Genomic DNA, 26,980 nt, shown 5'->3' with positions numbered 1-26,980 from the left:
GCTAGAAAAACTAACAAGTTCACGTCATCTGACCTCTTAGTGTTCACATTATGTCCTGCAGTGCTAAATGCTTGTTCTGAAAAAGCAGAGGTTATAGGAACAGCACGGTCTTTCATGGCTAATTTTACCAGTTCAATATTGCTGAACGTTGGTCACCATTTTAAAGGACTACATTAGTCCCATGAATCAATCATACTTCATCGCCAGAATACCTTGCCATCTCTCTTCTTGCTTTGTCATTTCCTGTAGCCTCACCCGCCAGTTGGTTGAACACTGTCCTTCAATATGTAGTTTTTGTTCACCACAAAAATCCTTTTAGGTGAAAAAGTTTCATCAAACTGGACACAGGTCCGACATGGCCAGGTGGTTCGGGCGCTCGACCCGTAATCCGAGAGTCGTGGGTTCAAATCCCCGTCACACCAAATATGTTCGCTCTTTCAACCGTGAAAGTGTTATAATTTTAAGGTCAATCCCACTATTCATTGGTAAAAGAGTAAGCCAAAAGTTGGCGATTGGTGGTGATGATGAGCTGCCTTCCCTCTAGTCTTAACACGTCTAAATTAGTGACAGCTATCACAGATAGCCCTCGTGTGGCTTTGAGCTGAACTCTAAAACAAACAAATCGGTCACAAGTCGCAGCTTCTTCTGTTGGCTGGTCTAAAACCTGTTGCTTCTCTGAATCAGTAACAAAAGTAAGTGATTTGGAACATGAGCTAAAAAAGCAGCTTTGTTCAGTAGATTACAAATAGGTCCAGTGTAACGACCATGTCAATTATTTCATCTTTAGTTTCATCACTTTAACAACTCTGCATAGTTTTCAAAAAAATATTAAATAGCATGTGTAACAGTATTCATATCATAGATATATCAACATATACATGTGTCTCTAAAGCCTCAGTGATCTCGACGGGTGGCTTCATTGATCGTATAAACAGTTCCATATTGAAAAGGCGTCTACATCAGTAAGCATTAACTTACTATTCTTCAGTTCCAATATTTTAGTATACAATGGTTGCTACTGCTGGATTATTCTTTCACCCATATAGTAACTGCTATTTCACTGCATTACAATGTCATCAACAAGTTAAATCTATTTGTGGTTGAGAGCAAGTTCCTTTTGATGCAACGGGTAACATGACTTTAGAGGGAGGTTAAAACGAGCTCCAAGTTGTTTGCACCTACCACTTATTTTCGATATCTCTGACAACTTTAAATCCTGACCAACAGTAAACTATAGTGTGTGACTGAAACATCAGAAATTTCAAGAATTTTAACTATGGTAGTGTGTTTGCTCCATTACCTCAGGAAATGGTAAATTCCACTATGCCAGCATATAGTTTTGTTCTGCTCGATATTTACACTTATGTGACTATAGGAAAAATCATGGGCTATTATAAGATAACTTTGTAGCCTAAAATGTAGTTCAACGAAATAAACTATAATACCACAATATGGTTGTTTTGCTCGTAACGTCCACGTGTCTGTCGTAATAGCATAACATTCCCTTCCATCAACTTGCTGTAGGACTCTCCTATTGGTACAATTCCTGCATATAATGATAGGCTATGGTCTTGTGACCTGGAGATGAGTAGCGTGGATAAAAAAGCTTAATTATCTAATGGAAACCAGAGGTACTAACTGTATCTAATATTTGCATGTTCCTTGCAGGAAAATAACAGCTTCTTCTGTCACCTGGTGAGTAGTAACTGAACCTCAAAGATAGCTGGAAGGTAAGTTTGTGAACTGGACGTTTCGTCTTTATTCCCTGCTTTTCCTACTTGCGTTTGTAGCTTCGTTTTTTGTTTTGTTTTTCTCTTTTCGTCGCCATGAAATCATTTGGACACACACTGCTTGAAATACAAAGCATGTTATAAGTAGTTTTATATTTAAATCGCTTGCTACAAACGTCATAAGTTATTTCAGTTCTTTTTCTCTTATATCTTTTTTCCAAATACGTGCCATCTTTTTCTGGAAAACCAAAACTTCCAAACCTTGCTTGTAAAGCCTTCTAGCGAAATCAGTAATTCTATTTCTTGTACACTTGAGTCATTATTACTCGAACTAATACTACAATTATATATTCCATCATACCGCACGTCATCCGCCATATTCAATTCACATTCTAAATAAAAATGGATGAGTGGTCGCGTGACACGGTACCAAACCATGTACAAGTATGACGTGTACTATTCGAAGAATGTGCAGATTAACCATCGTATTCATGAACATTGCTAAATTATTACGTATAGTGAATATAGCATGGAAGAAACAGAGACAAAACAGATCACGACTAAACGTTTTCTTTACGGGTTTTGATTGGTTTGTTTTTTAATTTTGTGCGACGATACACGAGGGCTATCTGCGCTAGCCGTTCCTACTTCAGCACTGTCAGGCTAGAGGGAAAGCGGCTGGTCATCACCACCCAACGTCAACTCTTGGGCTACACTTTACCAACTCATAGTGAGATTGACTATCACATTATAACGCCCACACGGCTGAAAGGGCGAGCGCGTTTGGTGTTACGGGGATTTGAACACCATATTGAAGTTAAAAGAATATTGTTTTAAAACAAAACACGTTTATAGGGTATAAACATTCAATTTTAATACAAAACATGTCTTTTAAAAATTATAATTATTAAAAAGAAGTTATTTAGTAGTCTTACAAAGTACTTACTTTAAAAACTTTTAAAATAAATAATAAAAATAACCGCACTCAATAATTAACTTAAATTTAAAAACGTGTTTACCATGTACGTTCTTCACAGAATGTTATTTTCAGATTATTATTATTATTTTCTTTTTATTCAGTTTATGACGGAAAAAAAAACCATTTTTGAAGCGTCTTTCTGGAAAGACCCGGCATGGGCAGGTAGTTAAGGCACTCGACTCGCAATCTGAAGGTCGCGGGTTCGAATCACTGTCACACCAAACATGCTCGCCCTTTTAATGTTACGGTCAATCCCACTATTCGTTGGTAAAATAGTAACCCAAGAGTTGACGGATGACTAACTGCTTTCCCTCTAATATTACACTGCTAAATTAGGAACGGCTGGCGCAGATAGCCCTCGTGTAGCTTTACGCGGAATTCAAATCTTTCTAGAAACATTTATTCGAGAGCCGACATAAACGACGTTTTCATAGAGAATTATAAAATAAAGCATTGTTCGAAAATAATTATTACACGTTAAAATAGCGTCTGTACGATTATTGAACTAAAGAAAAGATACTGGTAATTTTTCTACCTTTTTAATGCAACCAATGGTTGGCCTCAAATGGGCATTAGCTTTTGTTTTAAAACATGTTCGTTTGTTTTGGAATTTCGCACAAAGCTACTCGAGGGCTATCTGTGCTAGCCGTCCCTAATTTAGCAGTGTAAGACTAGAGGGAAGGCAGCTAGTCATCACCACCCACCGCCAACTCTTGGGCTACTCTTTTACCAACGAATAGTGGGATTGACCGTCACATTATACACCCCCACGGCTGGGAGGGCGAGCATGTTTAGCGCGACGCGGGCGCGAACCCGCGACCCTCAGATTACGAGTCGCACGCCTTACGCGCTTGGCCATGCCAGGTCCTTTAAAACATAGAGTGGCAAAAATAAACTGAAAAGTCCATCGCGTGACTTGAACTGGTGCATTGGTATCCAAGTTGCTAGGGGTGCTAAAAGGGTTCCACCAAGCGAAGAATAATTAAGAACATAAAACATATAAAAACATTGCATTTGGTAGAGAAGATGTGGTAAGGGTTGGTTAGGGTAACGTCAGTGAAAAAAATTTGGGAACCATAGAACTGGTCTATCAAAATGAAGAAGCTGTAAAGGCGAATGTTGGCTCATAAAATAAGTTATTTTATAATTATCTAGAGTTTACAGATCGTTTTACTCTAACATTTTAATTAAAATGTGTAAATCCCTCCAATATGCTCTACAAATTTTGAAAAGTCAAAAATAAGAAACTGAGACTTAAAAATGAGCTTGCTTCTATGTGAAAAAATATTCATTGTGTGTGACAAAACCTAAATTAGATAATGTTCTGGGATATTTATCTCCTGGAACACTAATAATGAAGAACTATGATGAAACTTTGTAGAATGGACGGCAACTGCCTGTTGTGGAGACAAGTGTAGAGGACAACGTTTTGAAAGTCTTCCGCCTTTCGTCTTTAAGACTCTAAAAAATGTTGGTTTATGAAATTACCTGCGTTATAATTAATTCGATTTTTAAGGCTGGTTGAATACGTACATGATAACGAAGAGTTACATTAATTTGCTGGTGTTTTTGCCTTATGAACAGTTTCTACTTCTGCCATCTGTCGTCAGCCAAGCGTATAATAAAAACGTTTCTGTTCTAAAATTAGAGAACTGGTCGTATCAGGACAACAGCAAATATATATATATATATATATTATTCGTAACATTATTTCTTAAAGCTGTTATGTTCATTAACGACTTACGTACCGTGTTTTTGTTTCCTCTCTCATTTGTTTCTCCAGTAATTATAATTTTTCGTTATCTTTAAATAAATAAAACGTCGAAACCAAACAGGAATCACCCATTTTTTGAAACATCTCGTACAAATCTATGCATATATGTAACGGACAGAAGATTTCTTTCTTATTGTTAGCAAAGGCACGTTGACCTATCTGCTGCGTCCACCGCGGAAACTCAAATCTCGGATTTTAGCGTTGCGTGTTCGTAGATTCACCGCTGTCTCAACAGGTGATGAGAGGAAAAATTATATATTTGTTTATAATGAAATATTACGTGTCTGGTTTTAAACATCTCCGAGAAAAACTCAATTCTACAACAGATCAATTACGATTTCAGATCAAAATTAACACGTTCGTTGCCACCAGTAGTAGTAATAGTTCTTACTCTAGTACCAATTATAATTGTTTCTTACTTAACCGACGTGCTTGATATTTATACGGGTAACTATATTATGTTCAGATAACTCATTGAAGCCACTTGTAACATGTGACCCACAAATGTGTTACGCGGTCCGTTACTAAAAGTCTGTTGTGGTCCACCGGTGGGGCACATAGCGGATAAGGTGTTAAGGTTAAAACTATAAACAAACTTGGTTCAAATGGTACGATATGTTTCATATGTCAATGTCCACTTTATAAGAAACTCAAAGTATCAATGTCATCCACCTTAGCGTACGGAAGACGCTGAAATATGTTCGTCACGTTAAAATCCTAACATCAGTTAACAAGACAATACAATTAAATTAAACATATTTATTATGTTCCTTATATATATATATGTATTATTAAATTACAAATTACAGGGGCATTCCAGTATTTGAGATCAAAATGTTTGATTCGGTTAAAACCAAAATAGCAAAAAGCAGAGAGAAAAAATACACTACTTCCACCATCCCAGCTGGAACAATCAGTAAAGCGTGTATACGTACATACCTTGTGTGTTCAGGCTTAACGTTCACACATATAACATATAATCACAGATAATTTCTTTGAACTCTATTGCATATTTCACAAGACTAAAAGTATAAAATAAAACACGGATTGGACATCCACCAGTAGAAAGAAAACCGGATAACGTTTTTTTTTCTTATTTAAAAAATGGGATGTGTTTATCCTGTGTTTTAAAAATCGGGTAACGTGGGATTCAAATTTATTTATTATATGCAACAGAATTTCTAAAATATAAAAAATTGTACTACTACAAAGAAATTATTTTTTTCTGGATGTATGATAAGGTTTATTGTTACAATCTATTGCTTACAGGCAATAAAATGACATCGTTGGAGTAATGCCTTGCTGTTTGGTAACTGGTGCATGAAAACAAGGTATCTGTCAAAAAATAAACCATAAGAAATTAGACGTTGTTTTTCCTACTTTGTGCGAGTTCGCGCACAGGTATTGTTTGTTTGTTTATTTATTTGTTGAATTCCCGGCAAATTACTCTAGGGCGCTAGCCTTCCTTAATTTTGAAGTGATTGGCGAGGAAAAAAATGGAACTAGTGAACACCACCCACTGCCAACTCGTGGGTTACTCTTACAAAGATAAAGGAGAGTGACCATTACATTACACACCACGGCTAGAAAGCTATGTTCAGATACGGGTTTTGATCCCGTGAACATCTCCTCCCCAAACCCCGCGTATATATACATATAAAACTATCATTACAAACAACGCTGGGGTTGGAGCAGTATGTCTTCACATTGTTTAGTTAAGCCTATAGAGCTTATATTCTCAACGTTGCTCACTGTAGTTAAGAAATATTATCAATTTCTTACAAATCGTCACTTGGCCACAACTTATCATAAAAACACAATCCTTTTACTTATAATGTGAAATTCGTGTGAAAAAAATTATACGTCAAAGTTATATTAAATAACACAAAAATTAATCATTAGTAGATAGCTGCCGATTGACTGCTTCTCTGAGGTGGGCGTTTCCAACCATGAGGCGGGGTTAGCCTACAGTGAGTGGCATTGCACTGACAAAGATGCGCGACAGAACTCCAGCTCATGCAAGAAACTCCTCTAACTCAAAACCACAATCTTTACTGTTAAGAAATTAATATGTTATCAAAATTATGTCTGTATACAGTTACTCCCATTAGACATTTACTCCATTAAAATACAGTACTAACAAAATTTTCATACAAGTTTTCCAGTTTATTATATAACTTTCCTAACATCACAAACGAGCCTTGGAGAGAGAGATTTTAGAGAAGATATGAAAAAGATATCCAGTCTGAAGTACACTAAAATTCAGGCGTAATGACGTTTAAATATATCATTTTACTACATAACCAATTTACTATTTTTAAATGTGCTAAAAAAATTTGGGTAAGATATTTTCAGAACAACCGTTGGACTTTTTAGTAACTTATTTGAATAGCAATATTCAACTTATGAGAAAATACAAAATTTATTCCACTTGAATTAACCTATCAGGCCATTAACGCATGACTAATAAACCAGAAACTGGACAGTAAACAACGTGCACGTTGTACGAGCACTCACTCAATCAATCTTGTAAAACTCCAGTGAAATATTTGTACGTGAAAAATCTTGACATTCTAAACTTGAGCAGTACCTTACGTGTACGTGGCCAAAACGAGCAGGTCAGAGGATCCAATTTAAAGTATAACCGTACCTATGACTCTCTTAAGGAAGCCAAATGCTTCGTCATCTAATTAGTGATGCGCATGAATAGATTAACGAGATTCTCACTGTTCCTATCTACTATCTAGCGAAACTACAGCCAAGGTTACGGGCTTCGAGAAATCAGCGGTGAAAGAAGACCACTAGGAAGGCACCTAGTCAGCAGCACCCACTGCTATAACGGGTTGGTCTAATAAGTGAAATCAACATAACAAGCTAAACTTTTAGTTCTCGTAAACGTAGATGACTTGCACTGATTAGAATTAATTGACAATTCGCATTTTTAAAGGTTGATACTTAAAGTAACAACAGAAACGTGCTTAACCTTCATCAGTACACCTGGGGTTCATATGGACCCCGATGATTAATATTTTTTCATGGACCAGTTATATTTTTATTTATTTTTATGTAACTATCACATTATCATCTCCTGACACAAAAATGGGCCCAGCATGGCCAGGTGAGTTAAGGCGTGCGACTCGTAATCTGAGGGTCGCGGGTTCGCATCCACGTTGCGACAAACATGCTCGCCCTTTATTAAAAATATAGGGGCGTTATAATGTGACGGTCAATCCCACTATTCGTTAGTAAAAGAGTAGTCCAAGAGTAAGCGATGGGTGATGATGACTATGTGCCTTCCCTCTAGTCTTACACTGCTAAATTAGGGACGGCTAGCGCAAATAGCCCTCGAGTAGTTTTGCGCGAAATTCAAAAATAAAAAAACAAAGACACAAAAATAGTAAAACGTTTGATATTTTGCAGTCGAACAGTTTTTGTGAATAAAACGTTGCATGGAGTCAGCAATTAAAAAACAGATTTGCAGCTCTGTGTCTTCATCAGGCTTTGTGTGAATGGTTTCACAGAGGTTATCCATTGTGATAAACAATGATCACGTATTTAGATCTCTCCTGAAGTGAAGTAATGCGCAAAACTTACTTCGGATACGTCTCCAGAATCCACGTGAAATGCAAAAAGGCGTCAATTCTACCTCTGTAGATCTAGAATTGCTTGACATAAGACAGCATGCTGGTTAAAATGGTCCAGCAACAACAACAACTAAAAACAACGTTATATTTGCCCAAGAATCGCGGACAGGAAAGTCCGTCAAACCTGTACAGCACGTGGAAACCATGTCTGCGTTGGTCACTCCACACCCAGTGTACGGTGTGATGAGTGTTTGTAAAATGACTGGTAAAAATATGAGAAACACTTTATGTTCCTTCAGAATAAGTTTTGCTTACATGTTGTTCAAAATTTGGTATTAGTCTAGCTCTCAAACAAAGTTTCATGTAGTTCGACCCCCTGGATCCGTTCGGATCCCAAGCACATTTTCGTACAATTTGGTGTTGTTTTTTTTTGTTACATATTCGAGAAATCTCTTTCTTCATTCGGTATTTTATTATTTTAATTGTGAGATATCAGTTAGAGAAGAAGTAGCCCTATATTATTGAAATATATGTCAATGATGACAATTTTTGTATAAATATGAGAAAATGGATACAAGTAAATTTCATATTTTGTAATAATAAATCACATACTTATGGTACTCAGTCTTTCTTACAGTTTATCTGTACAATGATATGAGAAGCCAGTATGCTAACATTTCAACATCTAAATCATTGCTTTAACATCATGATCATTAAATATATGCAGGCTCCCTATGGACCCCAGGTGTATTGAAAGGTGGATATTTTAACGTGTAGTGTTGATACAGTCAAAATATTCTGTGTAGATAGCATCGATTTCATTCAGTAAAATTTAACTAAAATGAATACAATGAAAAACCATATTAAATATTTCATGTGATGTTTACCCTACAAAAATATTTCAAACAAATGTTCGATAAAAAAAAGTAACTGCGTATATAATACTCGGAAATTAGTGTTAAAATTAAATGCTACTTATAGATATTAACCATCCAAAGAAACGGTGTATTACACGAATTTTTAATCATATGTCTTTACTTATTATTTTTAGTGACAGAGTATAGACTGGTGCTACGAAAAACTTTAAAGACTTGTGTTAACAATGCGTTTTCTCTATCAAGCCCTGTTCTTGTGCCAATGAATGTGAGCATGCGTCAACGATGCCTTTGCGGTACAATTTCTCTCATAGAGCACAGTACGAAAAGGCGGGTAGAAAATTTTTTGTTGTTTTTTTTTGCAACATGCATCTGTCGCATGCTATGAAAGTGTTCCTTACTCGCAGCTGGTATACATATTCTGAAACTGTCAAGGTCACTTCAGAATCATTCAAACTAAAAAAAGCAGAGTCCCACTATCCACACCCCTGCAAAGCTTATGATGATTTTTGCATCTGGTCTTATAAAAAAATAATAAAAAACTCTTCCCCTCCCCCACCATGGTAGGCAGTCAGTGTACACTCTGAAGTACTCATTGGCTGTTTTAAAAATAATAACTAAAAACAAAATACAAACTTAATAGCTTACAAAAAGGAACTCTATGAAAACACAGTAAAAAGAAATACGTAATAGCACAAGGCTTTAATAATTCAATATCTAATATACAACCTCTATCCTTGATATAGAAAACTGCACGCGTTTATTTGATATTTCACCTAGTTTTCTGTATACAAATATTTTCAAAGACAGAGAGACATAAACCTACTTCAAGATAATTTCATTAAGATGACAAAATATTCGAAGTGTTCTGCTCGTTTACATAATTTGATTAATACACTGTGCGTTTGGGTTCGTGTACTCCTGTAAAACCAAGATCACTTGTGTTTCATCGCCAACACGAACTGGCACGAATTCAAATTTAAGTTTTCCGAGAAGGATCTCGGAAGACAGTCGGAATTGCTCGGAAACTTCTATTCCCCTTCGCCCTCTTCGCCCTCGACAGACAAAAAATTATCATCACTCGTGGAATAACAGGGAATATAACATTTTAATAGAAGACTCGTGTTGGGGTGAACATAGAAACTGTTCCTCCTCCCTTCTACAGTCGGGGTTATAATTAGTGGTACTTATTTTGTTGTATTGAATATAATATTCAACAATATGTGTACGGGTCGGATCAGGAGTGCATGTCTTTACTGTAACAGTTATCGCTTGTCTTAATTACCTCATCCTCTACTCGTACACTCAATCAGCCATACATTCAGCAAAGCACACATATATACATATAAAACAAGTGTGGAAGACTAGGAGAACGGGGGCGCCACAATCAAATTTGCATCGATGGAGCAGAGCACTAGAATAAAATATCACCTAACTAAAAATTATGGCTGTATATATTACCACTTGTAATACACTGCAGTGTAAGTAATATTTGAGATGTGTTTTATAACAGCTGAATTCTGTTTATTAACTATATGATTTTTATTTTTTATTTTATGCTGTTGAATAAGATTACAGGGCTGGCATGGCCAGATGTGTTAAGGCGTTCGACTCGTAATCTGAGGGTTGCGAGTTCGAATCCTCGTCACAACACACATGCTCGTCCTTTCAGCCGTCGGGGCGTTATACGTTACAGTCAATCCAACTATTCGTAGGTAAAAGAGTAGCCCAAGAGTTGGTGGTGGGTGGTGATGCCTAGCTGCCTTCCCTCTAGTCTTACAGTGCTAAATTAGAGACGGCTAGCGCAGATAGCCCTCATGTAGCGTTGCGCGAAATTCAAGAAAACAAACGAATAAGATTATTTGACTGAAATGAAAGGTGAATTGACCCCAGTGTTATATTTATAATATAAATAATTCACCAAGTATGTTTGTTTCCTATTACTGTCACTTGAGGTACATTAGAAGCAGAAAGAGACACGCCGAAAAATAAAGAATGATACAAAATTACAGGCCTTATAAAATTGTCGCTAACCTTCGAAAATATAACAAGGTAATGAAACGACTTTCGTAATGTACTGATATATAACTATTATCCGTGTGTTTCATTTTGAAGAGTTTGGAGGTACCTGCATATGTATTATTTGGTCGAGGGCACACAAATTAGCAAAAACCAGACGCGGTACCATTGCTTGGTCAAAAACCAAACTTGACCCTCTGATAATATTTATGTAATATAAAATGATTCAGGAAACAAAGAATATCTCAAAAAAACTATATAACAAAATCAACATTTACCGACTAAGCTGATTAACATATGGTGGCCTTAGCAAAGACACTAATTTTAAAAAGTGCATGCTACAATAATAGCATCCAAAATGTACTGCATATATATTGAAACTGACAGACAATCCACAGAATAAAAAAAAAAGAAAGAAAGAGTAGTAACATATGCTCAACCATAAACCTAAGTCATATGGACAAACACTTCTTTATGGCTAATACGGTATATACACACATGTATATCTTGAGAAAAAGAATTTGATTTGGTTTGTATTTCATGCAAACTACATAATGATTAGTTTCACTAGCCGACTCTAATATAGCAGTGAAAGACTAGATAGAAGGCCACTAGTCATCACCACCCACCGCCAACTCTTGGTTTGCTATTTTAGCAACAAACAGCAGGATCGACCATTATATTATAACGCTCCCACAGCTTAAAGGGCGAGCATGTTTGATGAGACAGGGATTCGAAACCGCGACTCTAAGATTGCGAGTCGATCGCTCTAACCACTTGGCCATGATGAGCCATCGAGAGAAAAAGGCCATGGTTTAAAATAATAATAATAACAATCATTACATGCACCATAATAAATCAGTGCTATCAATGTCTTTAGAATATTATATTTCTGGAGTTTTTCAACCTTTCTTTGTCTACAATGGTTCAAATGCCCCTACTTTAAATCCAGAAAGCGATAGTCATATGAGGAAACTAAATAAGTAACAAAATTCAAAACATTTATAAGTATTACTTTTTACGTTCATTCACCTTATAAACAGATTATAGCACTACCATTAAATAATCCGTTTAATAAAAGTCGTTTAGTAGTGCTACCCTGTGTAGTTCATTTTCGTAACTCAATATAAAGTAATTTTCATCAGTGTTATAACTTTTAAACAACAATGAAAGCTACATTTTATAATTAGACACTATACGGATATATATATAATGCTTCTACTTGGTTGGAAAGTTTTATGAGAAAAACTGAATACATTTAAATAAAATATTTCAAGTGGCTTTATGCTTGCATGTTCTAGCATCACGAGTTTGTTTTATAACCTATCACTGAATGCCAGCAAAGAAAAACCAACACATTTGAACAACTGTGTTTATGTTAAAACCCTTCCTAAATAATATATACCTACACATACACACTACAGGGAATCGAACCCGACTCGTCGTTACTGTAAGCCAGTAATTAGGCTATCAGTTTAAGTTAAGAACTCGAAGTTTTATAGCAGTATAATACAGATACATTTTATACACTATTTTAACTAAAATTACACTGATACATTAATCTAACTTTGTCACCTAACTGACCTTCCTGAAACACTAGAAGCATCAGTATCACGTGACTTAAATCAACACATGCTAAGACTTTACTTATTTCCCGCGTTAAGAGAGCAGCTACGAAACTGAGATGAAATATTAAATATATACATATATTTCAAGTAATTCTGTAAAACAGATATCACATTCTAAAAATTCCCTGAACGTAAATATGCCGTTGATCATACTCAATAAATCGGTGAAATTAGAAATGGCGCCCTTCTAACACCATATTTTATTTGTCGGCCCAAATACTGCTCATTTTATTTCTTAGTTATTCCCTGCATTTACTGACCTATATCACGACTTAGAACCAACCCATCTACAATCATTCAATTCAACACTATAGTTAACGTATAAAGCATATGCTCAATAATTAGGTATTACACATGGTATTTGTCGTTCATTTCATGAGTCACTGTGTTTTTCATCAAGAAATCAAAACGTCGCCAGGGTATTACGTCATTTTTCAAATATAGCATTTGGACATTCAAGAAATGTTACTTATTTATTGTAATTCATATCGTGTTGTGTCGCACTTGTCATTCTCAGTTGAAAAACAAAACTAATTTAAATACATGCTGAACAAAATGCAATTAAGTCACGTGTTTATATAAGAACGAAGCAGTAATAGTGAACACAACGATTTGGAAACGGTAATAAAACAGAAAAAATAGCAAAAAGATAGGTTACAGAATAAAAAATAACCAACAGAGTATTATTTCAACCAACTTTACTACATACTAGACAGTATAATATAAATTAGACTAACATTTAACAATGCAATTTTATTGCTAAGAATGACAAAGTGCACTGAACCTGGCTTCTCTTTAAGAACAGAAAATAATACCTAATAGTTTAATCGCGCAATGTATGTATATCACGTGCAATAAAATCGATTGATTACTCAGAAAGCACAATTATGTTCACCATCCGGAATTCTCAGTCTAGTACAATGTAAAATACCGTCCTTCCTATGCTTCGTTCTCTTTCGGTTACCACTAAGCCTAAACCATGCGTCACTGATTATTCTACATATACAGATTTTCCGAGCGCTGCGCATGTATTGCTGTGTGTTACATTAGTCTTACTAGAGGTACAGCTCTTATGGAAATTAGGCTGTTATTAAATGAAATATCACCATATTACTATATAAGTAATGTACCTTAAAATGTTTAATTACGTAGTAACTACTGAAAATGACTGCTTGCTACCCTGTATGATGGATCATATTTTAGAAAATACCTAATTTCTTTTTTTTTTTTATAAATAAACAGCAACACTTTTCCAAACTCAATAAAACTTCAAGACCTTTTATGATAATTAAGCCTATATTTACATTACAACAATTACACGCGATGAACAACACGAGTCAGAATGACGAGAAATGTTGCTTCTGAAACGGTTTGAATCAAACAATACACTGGTAACAATAAAAACTTAGAACCAAACTATTGGAAATGCATGGTAATTTTAAGTTTTAATTAGGCTTGAAAAGAAGTGTTAAATAAATATATTTGTTTTAGAATAAGTTCCAGCCCCAATACCCTGGGGCTAAAATCTCAAATGATGAACCCAAGTTTCAACATTAATGAAATGAAATTAAACTTTTTGGTATTAATGTTGATTTCATGTTAAAATATGATACTTATCTGACAACCTCTGGTGTTCAAAAATTCATGTAGAGGAATAAATTTAAGGCGAATCTGACAAGGTCACATAATCAATTCCATTTTGAGTATAACTATTATTTTTGTCGCAATATTTTTGCAGTAGATCCAACACTCGATAAAAAAAACTTTACGGTTTAAGCTGCTGGCAGCTTCAACCAATAATAAAACAGTTCTAAGTTATAATACATGGGTCAGTTGTGAATGATCTTGTACTCTTTAATTTTGATGTGCTTTGTGTATTTACGTTCTGTGCTACTCGGTTGAAAAGCTCTGTAGAATTTACATTATGAACCTATGGTTAAGAAAAATGCAAAAAGCTTCCTGTGCCTGCAAGTCATAAAACCACACACATAATATTTCTAACTTCACCTGAACACTTACTCTTACACACAGTAGCTTCCCTGGTACTGGACGTTATTCAATAGAGTTCAACAACTTATACTACTAATCAGTCATTTCGTTCAGATTCATAACGTCAAATGTGGACATAATATGAAACAAATTCTATAAGTATTAATACAATTATCTACAATTTAGTTCATACTATCACTTACTTCAAACCTTGGGTTAATAAAATTAAAGATTAATAAAGTAATTTCTCAATTATTTATTTATAAATTGTTCTTTATCTAATGTTATTATGTTAAACTCAGAGTGAGTTTGGATAAGACCATATGTTTTACACTGAATTACATATAAACTTGATAACTTCTTTAAATAAAATAATAATAATAATATGCGATTAGGAAAGACGTTTAAAAACCTCTTTTTTCAGTTTAATCGTATTTCTTATCTTTCGCTTACCTTGTTTGTCTCGTTAAGATCTGAAGTGTCTGTAGCAATACCGTTGGTTTGGTTCCATGTTTCACTTCCAGTATTTCCCGTTTTCGAAGATGCACTGTTTCCTTGATCATCTTTCATTTTAGCGTCAGTTTGCTCGGGTTCACCATTGATCATCTTTGTGGTCATGTTTGCGAAGCAAATTTATGGAAACAGTTTCAACTTCAAGTAAGACTTAGTAAGTGACTTTCTAAAAGTATTATTTTAACTTTCAGATGATGATTTTAGATTTATATATTATTATTTTGGTTGTTGTTTTGTTTTTTTACACAGTCTAACGTAAACAACTGTACAATATCTTTAGAACTAAGTGGAAGCAACACTAACAATGGGTAGGCCTAGACTGGTTACTAAATTTACAAGGCTAAGGCTTAGTTATGACATTAAAAACTTCTTATCTGACTCTAAATATCGAATCTACCTTCAGGCCAAATTTTAAAGTGTAACGCCGTGTTTCCAAATCTCATAAAATATCTAGCGATGAAATTTGTTTGCAGCCTATAACTAACTAGAATTTGTGGGATCTTAAAAACTATTCTCGAACTAGAAATAGAAGAACTACACAGTGCTTAGGCTACAGCGTACGTACACAATGGTTAAACTAGTAACAGCTACTAGCAACACAGAGTCCCGGATGAGGTGAAAGCATGTGGTTAACGCTTTGTATCTCCTTTACTCCGTGCGGCAATTTGGTGTCGTTAGTCAGGTTTTGTAATCTATTATTTTGTTAAAATCGCAAAACGTTTTGATATTTTTAAACTTATTTCTTCTTTTTTGTCTAGTTTTAATGATGTATCAGAAAGAATAAAAACACCACGTTTTTAGTTTTTAAAATGTAACTATTGGTTGAATACCATGTTAGTGTGTTACCGTTAGTGTTAATACTATAACATATAAGATATTAATGAGGCGTGTATCCCGTACTTTATGTATGTGCATAATTGTGTGTATTCTTTCACTGTTCTTGTTACAAATATCATGTCAGTGTTCCTGTGCTTTAGTTGTACAAGATTCTTTAACTTCGTTATTATCTAGTTCAAGCACCTTGCAAGTGCTTTTTCAACTTATTAAAGGAGCATCACACCATATATATCTATATGTATAAAATATCTTTTAAAGTTATTGTCTTAATCATAACATGTAATAGTGTTAATAATTTAAATTAATTCCATTATTTTAATATAGTAATTATTTAAAGTTTTATAATATAAAAAATTAGTTTGAAAATTTGTAATATATTTTATCAAGGCTTAGAAAGTGTAGATATAGCCTTTCTCAGAGTTACCTGTGCTTTATGTAATTGATAATGCAATCATTGCATGGACTTCTGCAGTTCTGCAGGGAGGAAGAAGAGGTACTTGTTCCACTCTCGAAAATAAGATTTAGACTTTTCCTTTTCTCCCTGGAGGAATTTCTGTGGATGACCATGGATCATTGATCAATTAAATGTGATGTTTTACTGCATACAAGAGTTTGAGGAAAGTTTTTTCATGTTTGCTTTTGTTTAGTGGATAGGACAACCTAGATGGACCAGAAATTCCCTTGTTGTCCTTTAATATTATTTTAATGTGTGGCAAAAAAAATAAGCAATATTCAAGTGTAATAACCTTTTTATATGTTCAGTCTTATGACACTACAAAAAATATCATGCAACATATGTGTTTTTTATGTTATTTTCAAATTTTTTTTAGACTTTGGAACTAGCCATTGTAAACAGTCTGTTTCATTTTATGAATTTCTATCTTTGTTTATGATCCTAACTAAGCAGCATTCTTATTTTATTCATAGATAAATTTATGTTTTAAAGCCATTAATGTGCAAAGTTCATTTCAGTACTCATTGGATAACAATTACAAAATTCAGGTTTAAGTATTTGCTTAGGAAATGGAAAGTGTAAATCCTGGCAGATTTTGCAGTTGAAAAAGCATTTGAAAACCTTGAAAAATAGAAGTAATGTAGCCTAGCCTAAGATACCTGAAAACCAAGATTAACACCAAATTTTGTAAACATTCTGTGTACAGTAATTTAACAAAATTTAGATTTGTGCTTAATTTATTTATTTAACCAGCATTACTTGTTGGATTTCAACTATGTTGATTCAGTAATATTAAATTTGTTATTTATTGGAATAATGTTTCAAAAGCTTTTAATTTGGGCAAGTTTTTGAAGGTTAGCATCAGAAAGATACAATACACTACACTTGCAGTGAATTCTTACTTCAGGACAAGTGAGAGTTAGAAGACAGTGCCATTAGAGGGGGAGATAATCAGCAGTAAGTAAGAGAGGAAGTGGATAAAGCTAAGGTAAAGGTTGCTTTTTGGGGAGGGAGATGGAAATAAGAGTTCTGAATTTACAAGGATGCATAGGAGTGAAATGATTAGGGTTATAGAAGCAGGTCCAGTTATTATTCTATTAACGAACTGCTGGCTACTTGCAGTAAGGACCATTGAAATCAAGAGGTTAATATAGTGTACTGGTAAAATTATTTGTAGAAAGGGAGCATTAAAAAAGCTAGAACTCCAACTTATTTACCAGGTTTTAATATAAAAACATTATACTTGGAAAGGTTTTGTAGAGTGTGATTAAAGACACTCTGCAGTCACATAATGCAGTTTGAAATAGTGTCAAAGAGTCAGCATAGTTTCAATAAGGGAAAATCTTATTTAACAAATCTTTTGACATTTTTGAGGATGTTACTGGATGAGTTGACAAAGGAAATACTGTGGATTTGGTTGACCTTGATTTTCAGAAAGTATTTTATAAATTACTCTGGGATTTAGATCTGACTGGATCACAGTTACAAGTGGAAGTTACACAATCAAGGCTGTGTGCTGGGTTCTCTTTTGTTTTTGATTTATATTAATGTTATTCATTCTGGAATGATTAACAAAGCATTGAAGTTTGCAGATAGCATTAATATTTTATTGTTGGTTAACTGTACCAAAGATGGAGCAGACTTACTGGGATATTTAGATCATTTGATACATTGGATCATTATGTGGCAGATGGTGTTTAACTATACAAAATGTGTTGCATGTAGGTTTTCAAAATTCATATTATTGTTAAAATTTAAATGGAAATAAATTATGTGGTTGAAGAAAATATCATGGTGTGACAGAAAAGTTACTTTAGTAATCTAAACAGAGTACTGTAACTAGCAGTAGAGCTAATAGTATTTTGGTAACATCTATAGAAACATTGAATATAAGACAAGGGATAATATTGTTCCACTGTATAGATCACTTGTAAGGCTTTATCTAGAATATTGTGTACAGTTTGAACTGTTTGAGAAAGTCCAATGGGATGGTGAAACTGTTCTAAGGGGAGAAGATTAAAGTACCTAAGCTTTTCTTCTCTGGAGAGGTGAATGGTCAGAGAGTTTTTGATTGATGAGTTTAAGATTAGGAGTATTGGTAATATAGATCCATCAAACTTGTTTGTGTTTATTAATGAAAACAATAGGACATGGGGTAATAAATTCAAATTTTGGTAGTATAGGAGTCGTCTGCAGTTTAGACAGTATTATTTTTCAAATAGGGTGGTTGGTTTTTGGAATGAGGTTCTTTAAGGGTGATAAAAGCAGAAAATGTAACTGAGTTCAAGAAAAGATTTGAAAAATACATGAGTAGTAAGAGGTGGTTATAATTGTGAGGTGAAAAGGACAACCTTGCTGGATTAACGTGATCCATTTTTGTCTCTTTAAAATGTGATGAAATATCAAATGTTAAATAGTTTACTTATTTATATCAAGAAACATTTATTTTTTGTAGCGTGTGTAGGAGCAAATTATACTGGAAGATGTCAAGAACTACAAAGAATTCCTTTAGAAGTCTAAAGATAGAAGCAAACATATTGTTCTTTTGGAATTGGAAGTGCTTCTTTAGTCTCAATGCAGAAGTGATGAGTTTACTTAATACTATCCAAGGCTTAAATGAAATATTATCAGGGAAGTGTTTATAGCAACATTTTGGCTAGTTGGACCTACATGACAGTTTTAATAATAATGCTCAATTTTATGCTAGGAAGGAACTACACTTAAGTAAGCTACATAATGGAAATTTTGAAAAAGTTTTAAAAATACTTATTTAAAATAGTCCTGTACAGTAATGAAGGATTTTGGAAGAAGTTAGTATAAACAAATTAATAAGGCAGTGTAGGGATTGTAAAAAGAAGGTTTAGAGCATGATAATTACAGATTAAATGATAGTTTATCAGATTTCAAAATGAGCATAGAAGATTGAAGAATAGATTTAGTTGTTATTAGATGTGAGGATTTCTAAATCAGAATTTGAGAAAATTTCTAAATGTGGACACTGATGAGAAGACAGTCATATCACTTAAAGGATCTGTGAAAGCAGTTTCCAAGAGCACTTTGTATGCCACATAATTTGCTAAATTATTCAACAGTGTTGCACATTTTAACCCATGAGTTTTTTTTACAGCTAACACTCCCTGTTTCTTGCAACAAAAACACTCAACAGAAGTTTACACAATGTTACCATGCTGTATCTTTCCCAATGGGTCATGGGTCAAAGGCTATGTCATCAAGTTTCTTGACTTGCTTTCAAAATTTTATTGAACTACTATTTTATGCATGTATGTAAATAAGTTTGGAATCAAATTGGAAATTATAATTCATATTTTATTATTTTATACAAGTTCATTTCTTAATTTAAAAGTAATTATTAAAAGCACAAATATAGATTTTAGTGAGTCATGGGATATGTTGAATACAGCACTGTTTAAAATTAGATGTTTGTGGTGTAAAAATACTAAGTCTATATTTTTCATACAAATTAGTAGCTTATCATGTATCTTTTTATTTTGTTGAGATATGACTTATGTACTGAATCAAACACAGACCCATTATCCTCTTTCCATTTTTGGAAACAGCCCCTTATATACACTTACTTCAATATAAGGCATACGAATAACCAATTAACAGCTTAAATTGTCCCCAGAGTGATTTTTTGCAATCATTTAATCTTTGAAAAGGCTACTATGTTCTTTTAATCTAAGTTTCAGTGAGATAGGTTGTGTGTTTAGTTTGCTCCAAGTTTCTTTTTTTTTTTAAATCTAAATATATCTTAGTTACTAAGCTTAATAAATTATGGTAGAATTCTGTGGTGTCAGTGTAGTTATTTATGATTTTGTGGTTATTCAACTGGATATATATATATATATAACCTAAAAACATTTTGTTTGATATCCTCCACATGGAAAATTTTAAAAGGCTTAGCAACCTATTTTCCACAGCACCCAAATACAAGGGCCATAGTGAAAAGAGATAATTATTTGCTTCTTGGTTTATTCTTCTATATTTTAAGACAAATAACTTTAATAATTTATCTCTAAATAGCAATAATCTATATATGTAAATATAATGTATAATAATTAAACTGTGATTGTACATTACTAAATCTAGTCCACTAAAACATAGGAAAGACTAAAAGTCAGTTTTATAATACTAAATACATAACAGGAATGCTTGCGCATTGTGTCATTGCAAGTTGTGTAATGTTAGCTAGGAATGACTGGAAGGTTAATATAATAACAAATAATAGATGTATATGCAAATATATACATTATGAGACTTAAGCTACTTAAAATAAATATTTGTATTTTCATATAATAATATGTAGTTATTCTAACATAAAAGTAGCATACTTTATATTTATTTCTAAATTTTTATGATGTCTATGAGAAGTGACAGACCCTAAATAGTTATAGAAAAATAACATATGAAGTTTTACTGAAAACAAATGTTTGAAATATATTTTGGAGGTTTTAGAGATTATGCAAATATTCAAGATTTTTGGGGTGAATAATAGGTTTTTTTAATCATAACATAAAATCACTTTGCACTCAGACTAGTAATAAAACTATTTTCATAGACAAATCATAAGTAAAAAATGTGTCATTACAAAAATCAGATTTTTGGTATACAGAATGTTGTAATCTCAACTAAAAGTCTACCAAATTTTATGAACATACACATATTGTATCAAAAATTACAGTGCAATTACTTAATGTGTACAAATGTAGTGAAAAGGTTAATCCTGTTGTGCCAACTGTCTATACTCATATCATTTGTTTTAGAAGAAGACAAAAGACTTATCCAAACTCATCTATTTTTTACAAAAATCAAAATATTCACATTTGATTGGTAGGTAACTTTATTCACTCATTTCTTGCACAGATGTGTCTATTATTCTAACTCAAAGACAATGTGACTGCTGCTCTTTAGTATTGTTAGCTTAAAATCAGGAAGCCACAATGTTATGTATGGTCTACACATCATATCAAACATCCTTTGGCATATATGATTTAAAACTTGTTTTGCTCTTTTTCTTATATTTACGATGAGGTACCTTATAAAGGACACTAAACAGGTAAGTTTGCAGAGATGACAGACGATGCATTTAATTATATTTAACTTTCAAAAGTACTCTTTTGAAGGATGCTGATGATGATATGTTTTTTGTTAAAGACAATAAAATGGATGATCTTTTAAATGTAATGTTATTACTAATATTCTTCTCAAAGGGTATATTTTCAAGACAGCTGGTATGGGTATTAAAACTTTTATTAAAATAAAGTAGAAAACAATGTTTTGACTCTCCCTTTGTTAACCTGAAGGTGACCTAAGAAGGTCCAAACATTTTTCTCTATTGTAATAAAAGTTTTAATATCCATATCAGCTGTTTTGAGATACATTTTTACTTCCAGTGGGTTTCTCATCATCACGAGGGTATAGTCTATAGAAAATACTGGAAGTAGCCTGAACCATGTATGGTAAATAGAAAGATTTGGGAATTAAAAATGGATAAAGCACTAGGACTAGACATGCTTTTTCTTCAGGGCTTGAAAAGAGGTTAGAGATATACAAGACTCATTTTTGGTTGGTCAACAGATGGTGGGCATGTGCATGAGGACTGAAGAGTTTCTAGTATAACTGTGATAATTTCTAGAGAGTCTGATAAAAGAAAGCTAATATGGATTCACTAAGGAAACTATTGACTTTTCTCAAGTATTTCACTTGTCACTTGGACAGTGGAAAAGGGTTTTCACAGATTTTCCAAGATATTTTTAATAAAGTGCCAAACAGAAGATTTGATAAGAAAACCACATTAGAAGGGGTTGGGGAAGACTTATGAATTGGATTGTAAAATGGTTAGATGAGACAAAGCAAATGGTATTTATAAATAGTATGGTCAAACTAACCTTATTAGTAGTGAAGTATCTCAGAGCTTCATTATGATTTTTCTCACTTATATTAATGATATTGATAGGGATATAATTAATTAGTACAGTTTGCTGATGGGTATTTCTAACTGTATTGAGGATGATGAGGTACTTCAGACTGACATGAATCAGTTGGTAAAGTATTTGTTAAATAATCTTTAATTATAAGAGGTTAAAGGTAATAAATTTGGATTATTAACTTTGATCATACATCTAATAAAAAACAGAACTTACTTAGTAGCATGACCAAAGAAAAGAATCTTGGCAAAGTGGTAGATAAGTTACTCAAGTGATCGAGACAGTTCTCTCTCATTAGTTGTTAGGCCTCACTTGGAATATTGTGTTCAGTTTTGGCCTCCTTATCTGGGAAAAGAGCTCAGAGGAGGGCTGCTAGGATGATTTGTGGATGGACAGTTTACCTTTTATATTTACAATCTTAATCTTTTTCTTGAATAAAATACGATAAGAGGTGAATCATATTAAAGTTTACAAGGATATCCAAAGGATGGAGAGAATAAAGGCATCTGATTTCTCTGTACTGGATTGTAAAGACAATGACATCAGAAAACACAGGCTTATGATTTGTAAAAAAAAACAAAAAACATGCCAGGTTTTAGATAAGTCATTTTTATTTTTCTAAAATTGTGAAAAGCTTATGGTATGATTTACTATTAGCATTGGTGAGGCTACAATTTTTCAAGAGATTAAGAGGTAAACAGATGATTTCTTGAAGAATAAAAGGTAGATTTAAATTTTGACTTTTCGTAACAGTGGGCATGTAAAATTCAAATGGTCATTTGTTGTTTATGTGTTAATTGATTAGTACATAGATTTTGTAATTTTTTTATTATATTTTTAGTTATATTTCTTGTCTGGTGTATTTTCAGTATTTGAAGAGGCTGGCTATAGAAATGTATTCATTATCTTGACAATTAAAATAAAAACTTACATAGGGCAAAGAATTAAATTTGTAGCTCACAATCATTACGTACATATGATGATTCTGGAGTACTTCAAAAATCTAAGAAATTAATTTTTTTTTCTTTTTCTTTTCAGCTTTGCCAAATATTATGTTGGCTCTGAAGTACTTTTACAATATTTTGGCAGTTATTTCTGTCAATTTCTTGTTTTACTGACAAAAATCATGTTATTTCTGGAGTCTGTGGACAGTGTCACACTTAAATCTCACCAACTTTATTAATGTATAAATATGGTGATATTTTGGATTTATTGATCATATTACAGGGTTTCAGGTTTTTCATATCTCTCAGTCTGAATGCGTAATATTTCACTCCAAAAAATGGCATTCATTCTGGGGTATTTGCGGTATAAAAATATCACAGGTTTCGTCTTTTATCGGGTGACCATACTTTTCTTTTGTCAGCATGTTTAGTTTGAAGAAGCAATTATCTCTGGTTTGTTTAGGTTGTGAAACTGGTGACAAGTGTTTTTCTTATCTTCTTTAAGTTACAACAAGTTTCCTTATCTTCAAACACTTAACAATGTTTGAGGAGATTAAATTTTGTTTACCTTGCAAAGAAACTTATCCAAATTAGCTTTAGATTATCTATACATAATCCAGTTATATCAGTTTTAAGAAACAAAATATAAATAAGCTATGATAATGTGAATGTCTTTGTGTGAAAAATATTTATAACATATCTGGATGAATATTAAGAATTTATTTTATTTTTTAAGCTTTAGATTATTTGGCATAAGGCACAACACAACTATGAGAAAATAACTAAAAAAATAAACTGTGTTTCCAACCTTTTCTCATTTATATCTTGAGAAAGAAATATTGGTTTTCATTTTCTGTGTAAATTATATTGTATTCTAATAGTTGTTGATAAGTTGCAGGAACAAGGAATGTGGTTAAAGCTTATTAGATAAGTAAGCTAAACCAGCATGTCTTTTGTGACTACAAATATTATGTAATTAATTAAGCAGTATGTCTTACTGTATGTAAAACATTTTATTCTTTTGCAGTGTAATGTTATTATAATTAATTTTATATATTGGATTTCTATTAATTGTTCTTTATTACAGAACTATTGATTAAGCAAAGAGCTGATAATTGCATAATTCCCATGTCAAGCCTTTGTATCATTTCCTATGTTCCAGAGGTTAGTTTCAATGTTAGTTTCTTTTATGATTAGAACAGTGTAACTATATTGTTCAAGATGTATCAACACTGCAGGAAAGATGAGAAGTGGAACAATTCTTAGTAAGTATATATTATAAATATATAAATCTTACATGTAGTACAGGAACATATTGTTAATGCAAATTAAGGGTAAATAGTTTAATATTGTCACAATCTTGGCAAAATGCAGCTTTTGTATAGATTTAAAACACAGCCATTAAAACATGATTCAGTTAGCACTTTAATTTTTTGAAAACAGTAATACGGGTGTAATCAGTAGGACCAGCATCTTTAAATAACCATCAAAACATGATTCAGTTAATACTTTAACTTATTGAACATAGTAATATGGGTATAATCAGTAGGACCAACATCTTCAGATAGCCATCAAAACATGATTCAGTTAACACTTTAATTTTTTTTAACATAGTAATATGGGTGTAATCAGTAGGGCCAACATCTTTAGAAAAATTGATGAGCACTTGTTGAACTATAGAATATAGTTACTCTGTCATTAGTCAGTTCTGTGGGACACTCACATGGTGGTTTACAAGTTTTGTCAGGGCTCATCTTAGCCTTGCAATCCATGAACCGAGGATTATATTATTATGATCAGTTTTGTTAGATAAAACACTTACAGACTACAAGATTCACAAGAAAAGTATTGCATTTTATTGGTGATTTAAAATGTGTACAAAATGACATTTCACTCCATTGTTTTTAGATAGGCGTGCTCTTTGTAAACACCATAAGGTGTGTTAAGTGTTGTATATACTGTGTTATGCTACAGATACTTAGTATGGCATTGTAAATTCGTTATGCTGTAGTTTGTTGAGGTATGTACTATTGGGAATGACATTTTGGAAATTAATATTAGTAGTACATATGGTAATGTAAATATCTGGATCTGTTGGGCTAAGGATTCTACAGTAGGTGTTTGTGATTTGTTGGCAATAAATACAACAATAAATGAACAGTATAAACTCCACTTTTTTAAAAATAATATATATATTCAAAACAAGGCAAACATATGTACAAATATTGTTAACACTAGAGAGTTCTTAATTGTAACTTAATCACTATACAGTTCCCTTCTTGTCAAAAGCTCACTTAAGCCAATTTAATTGCTTTAGAATTCATTTGACAAGCCAAACTATTTTTCTCTATTTTTATCACAATAGTATCCATGTACAATTTACTTTGGCTGTAATGTCAGTTACTGCAATTGTATCCTGAACTTCCAATAATTGTCTGCTCTTCATACTTCCAGTGATTGTTTGCCTTTTGTCAAAGTCTACACAGGTGGGTTCAATTAGTTTATAAAACCCCTTTGACAAGACAAATTCTTCTTCTTATCTAGTTCAAACTTTTAATCTCACTCTAACATATGAACCATTAGGCTATTCACTCCCATGATGGTTAGCTTTGCTTTCTAACTTTTTTTTTGACCAAATTTCTTTTTTGTGTGATGTTACTTTTACTCTGTTTCTGCTTATTGTTATTTGTATGTATATCAGTTAAGCCTTGTAGAAATCTCCATAGCCTTGACATCACTGAATTACAAATACGAAATAATTTAATTAATAATACAGCCTACACTGAACAGTCTTTTATATCTGACATGCCTAAGCACATTAGAATGCATATCATTAAAGAAAACTGTTAGTAATGGAAAATCAGTGACATTAAATATATTTCAAACAAGTATACATGTATTTAAACACGGAAACAATTAATATTACAATAATTATATGCATAATATAAATTTAGTTATCATACAATATGGAATATAAATCAGAACCATTAATTAATTAAGTCAATTAAAGGAATTTTATCACTTCAGAAGAACTGTATTAAATTTTACTTCTGAGGAAAATTACAGATAAGTTTGCAACCTTGCATGCCACAAAATAGAAAACAATTACTAACCAAAACTGATGAATTCAATCACTTGTTCAAAGATTTATCTTTGTATTTAAGTTTAATATTTTTAATCATATCTGGAATAAAATAGCAATTCAATAAAAAGTGCAGTTGTGAACAATGTTTTAATATTTTCATTCAGATGTTTTCTATTGTTTGCTGGTGAGAAGAGAGTTTTGGTATGAGGAAATGATGATGTGTGGTGTTGAGAAATTTATTGATCATATAGGTTTGATTTGATGTGTTGACATGTCATATTTTATAATGACTTTCAAGATAGAATATTGTAAGGATATAAAAACACCAAAGAGTTGTAATTAGTTAGGTAGTCAGTTAGTTAGTAAATAGTTCACCAGTTTTATTTAAGAGTTGGGCTAATAATGCTCAGTGAGCTTGTAAAATTTGTGTTTTGAAAAAATAAAATGCTTTCCCTTTCATGAAGTGTACTAAACTTTGCATTATCTTCATTGAATAATTAAAACAAATACCAAATGATAAGTTTCACAACAACATTTCTTTTCATGTTAAAGTGCTGTGATGAACATTTTCTTGCTAAGTTCAGCTTTTCTTATAAGAGAGAGTGATATTAACAGAAAAGA

The 26,980-nt window shown here is 32.8% G+C and overlaps 1 protein-coding gene and 1 long non-coding RNA gene across 5 annotated transcripts in view; one reads left to right on the top strand and one right to left on the bottom strand.

Annotated features, from left to right (window-relative positions):
• The window catches only part of LOC143238269 (RNA binding protein fox-1 homolog 2-like), a 112,466-nt gene extending 96,782 nt beyond the window's left edge, over window positions 1-15,684 (bottom strand). For 2 of the 4 annotated variants that reach the window (XR_013020484.1, XR_013020485.1), the window contains exon 1: window positions 15,032-15,684. Coding sequence is in view for 2 of the 4 variants with exons in the window: in XM_076478357.1 (XP_076334472.1) it covers window positions 15,032-15,196 (165 nt within the window). In the remaining 2 variants the exon portion in view is untranslated. The remainder of the gene's footprint in view (window positions 1-15,031) is intronic. The other 2 variants (XM_076478357.1, XM_076478359.1) reach the window with 1 other exon arrangement.
• LOC143238272 (uncharacterized) lies at window positions 15,123-26,817 on the top strand. Its single transcript, XR_013020488.1, has 2 exons — window positions 15,123-15,245; window positions 24,362-26,817. It is a non-coding gene; the product is annotated as an uncharacterized LOC143238272 (long non-coding RNA).
• The last annotated feature ends 163 nt before the right edge of the window (window positions 26,818-26,980 follow it).

The sequence above is a fragment of the Tachypleus tridentatus genome, chromosome 13 (assembly GCF_004210375.1).
Source record: "Tachypleus tridentatus isolate NWPU-2018 chromosome 13, ASM421037v1, whole genome shotgun sequence".
Classification (NCBI taxonomy): Eukaryota; Metazoa; Arthropoda; class Merostomata; order Xiphosura; family Limulidae; genus Tachypleus; species Tachypleus tridentatus.
This window is presented reverse-complemented; position numbering and strand designations above follow the sequence as displayed.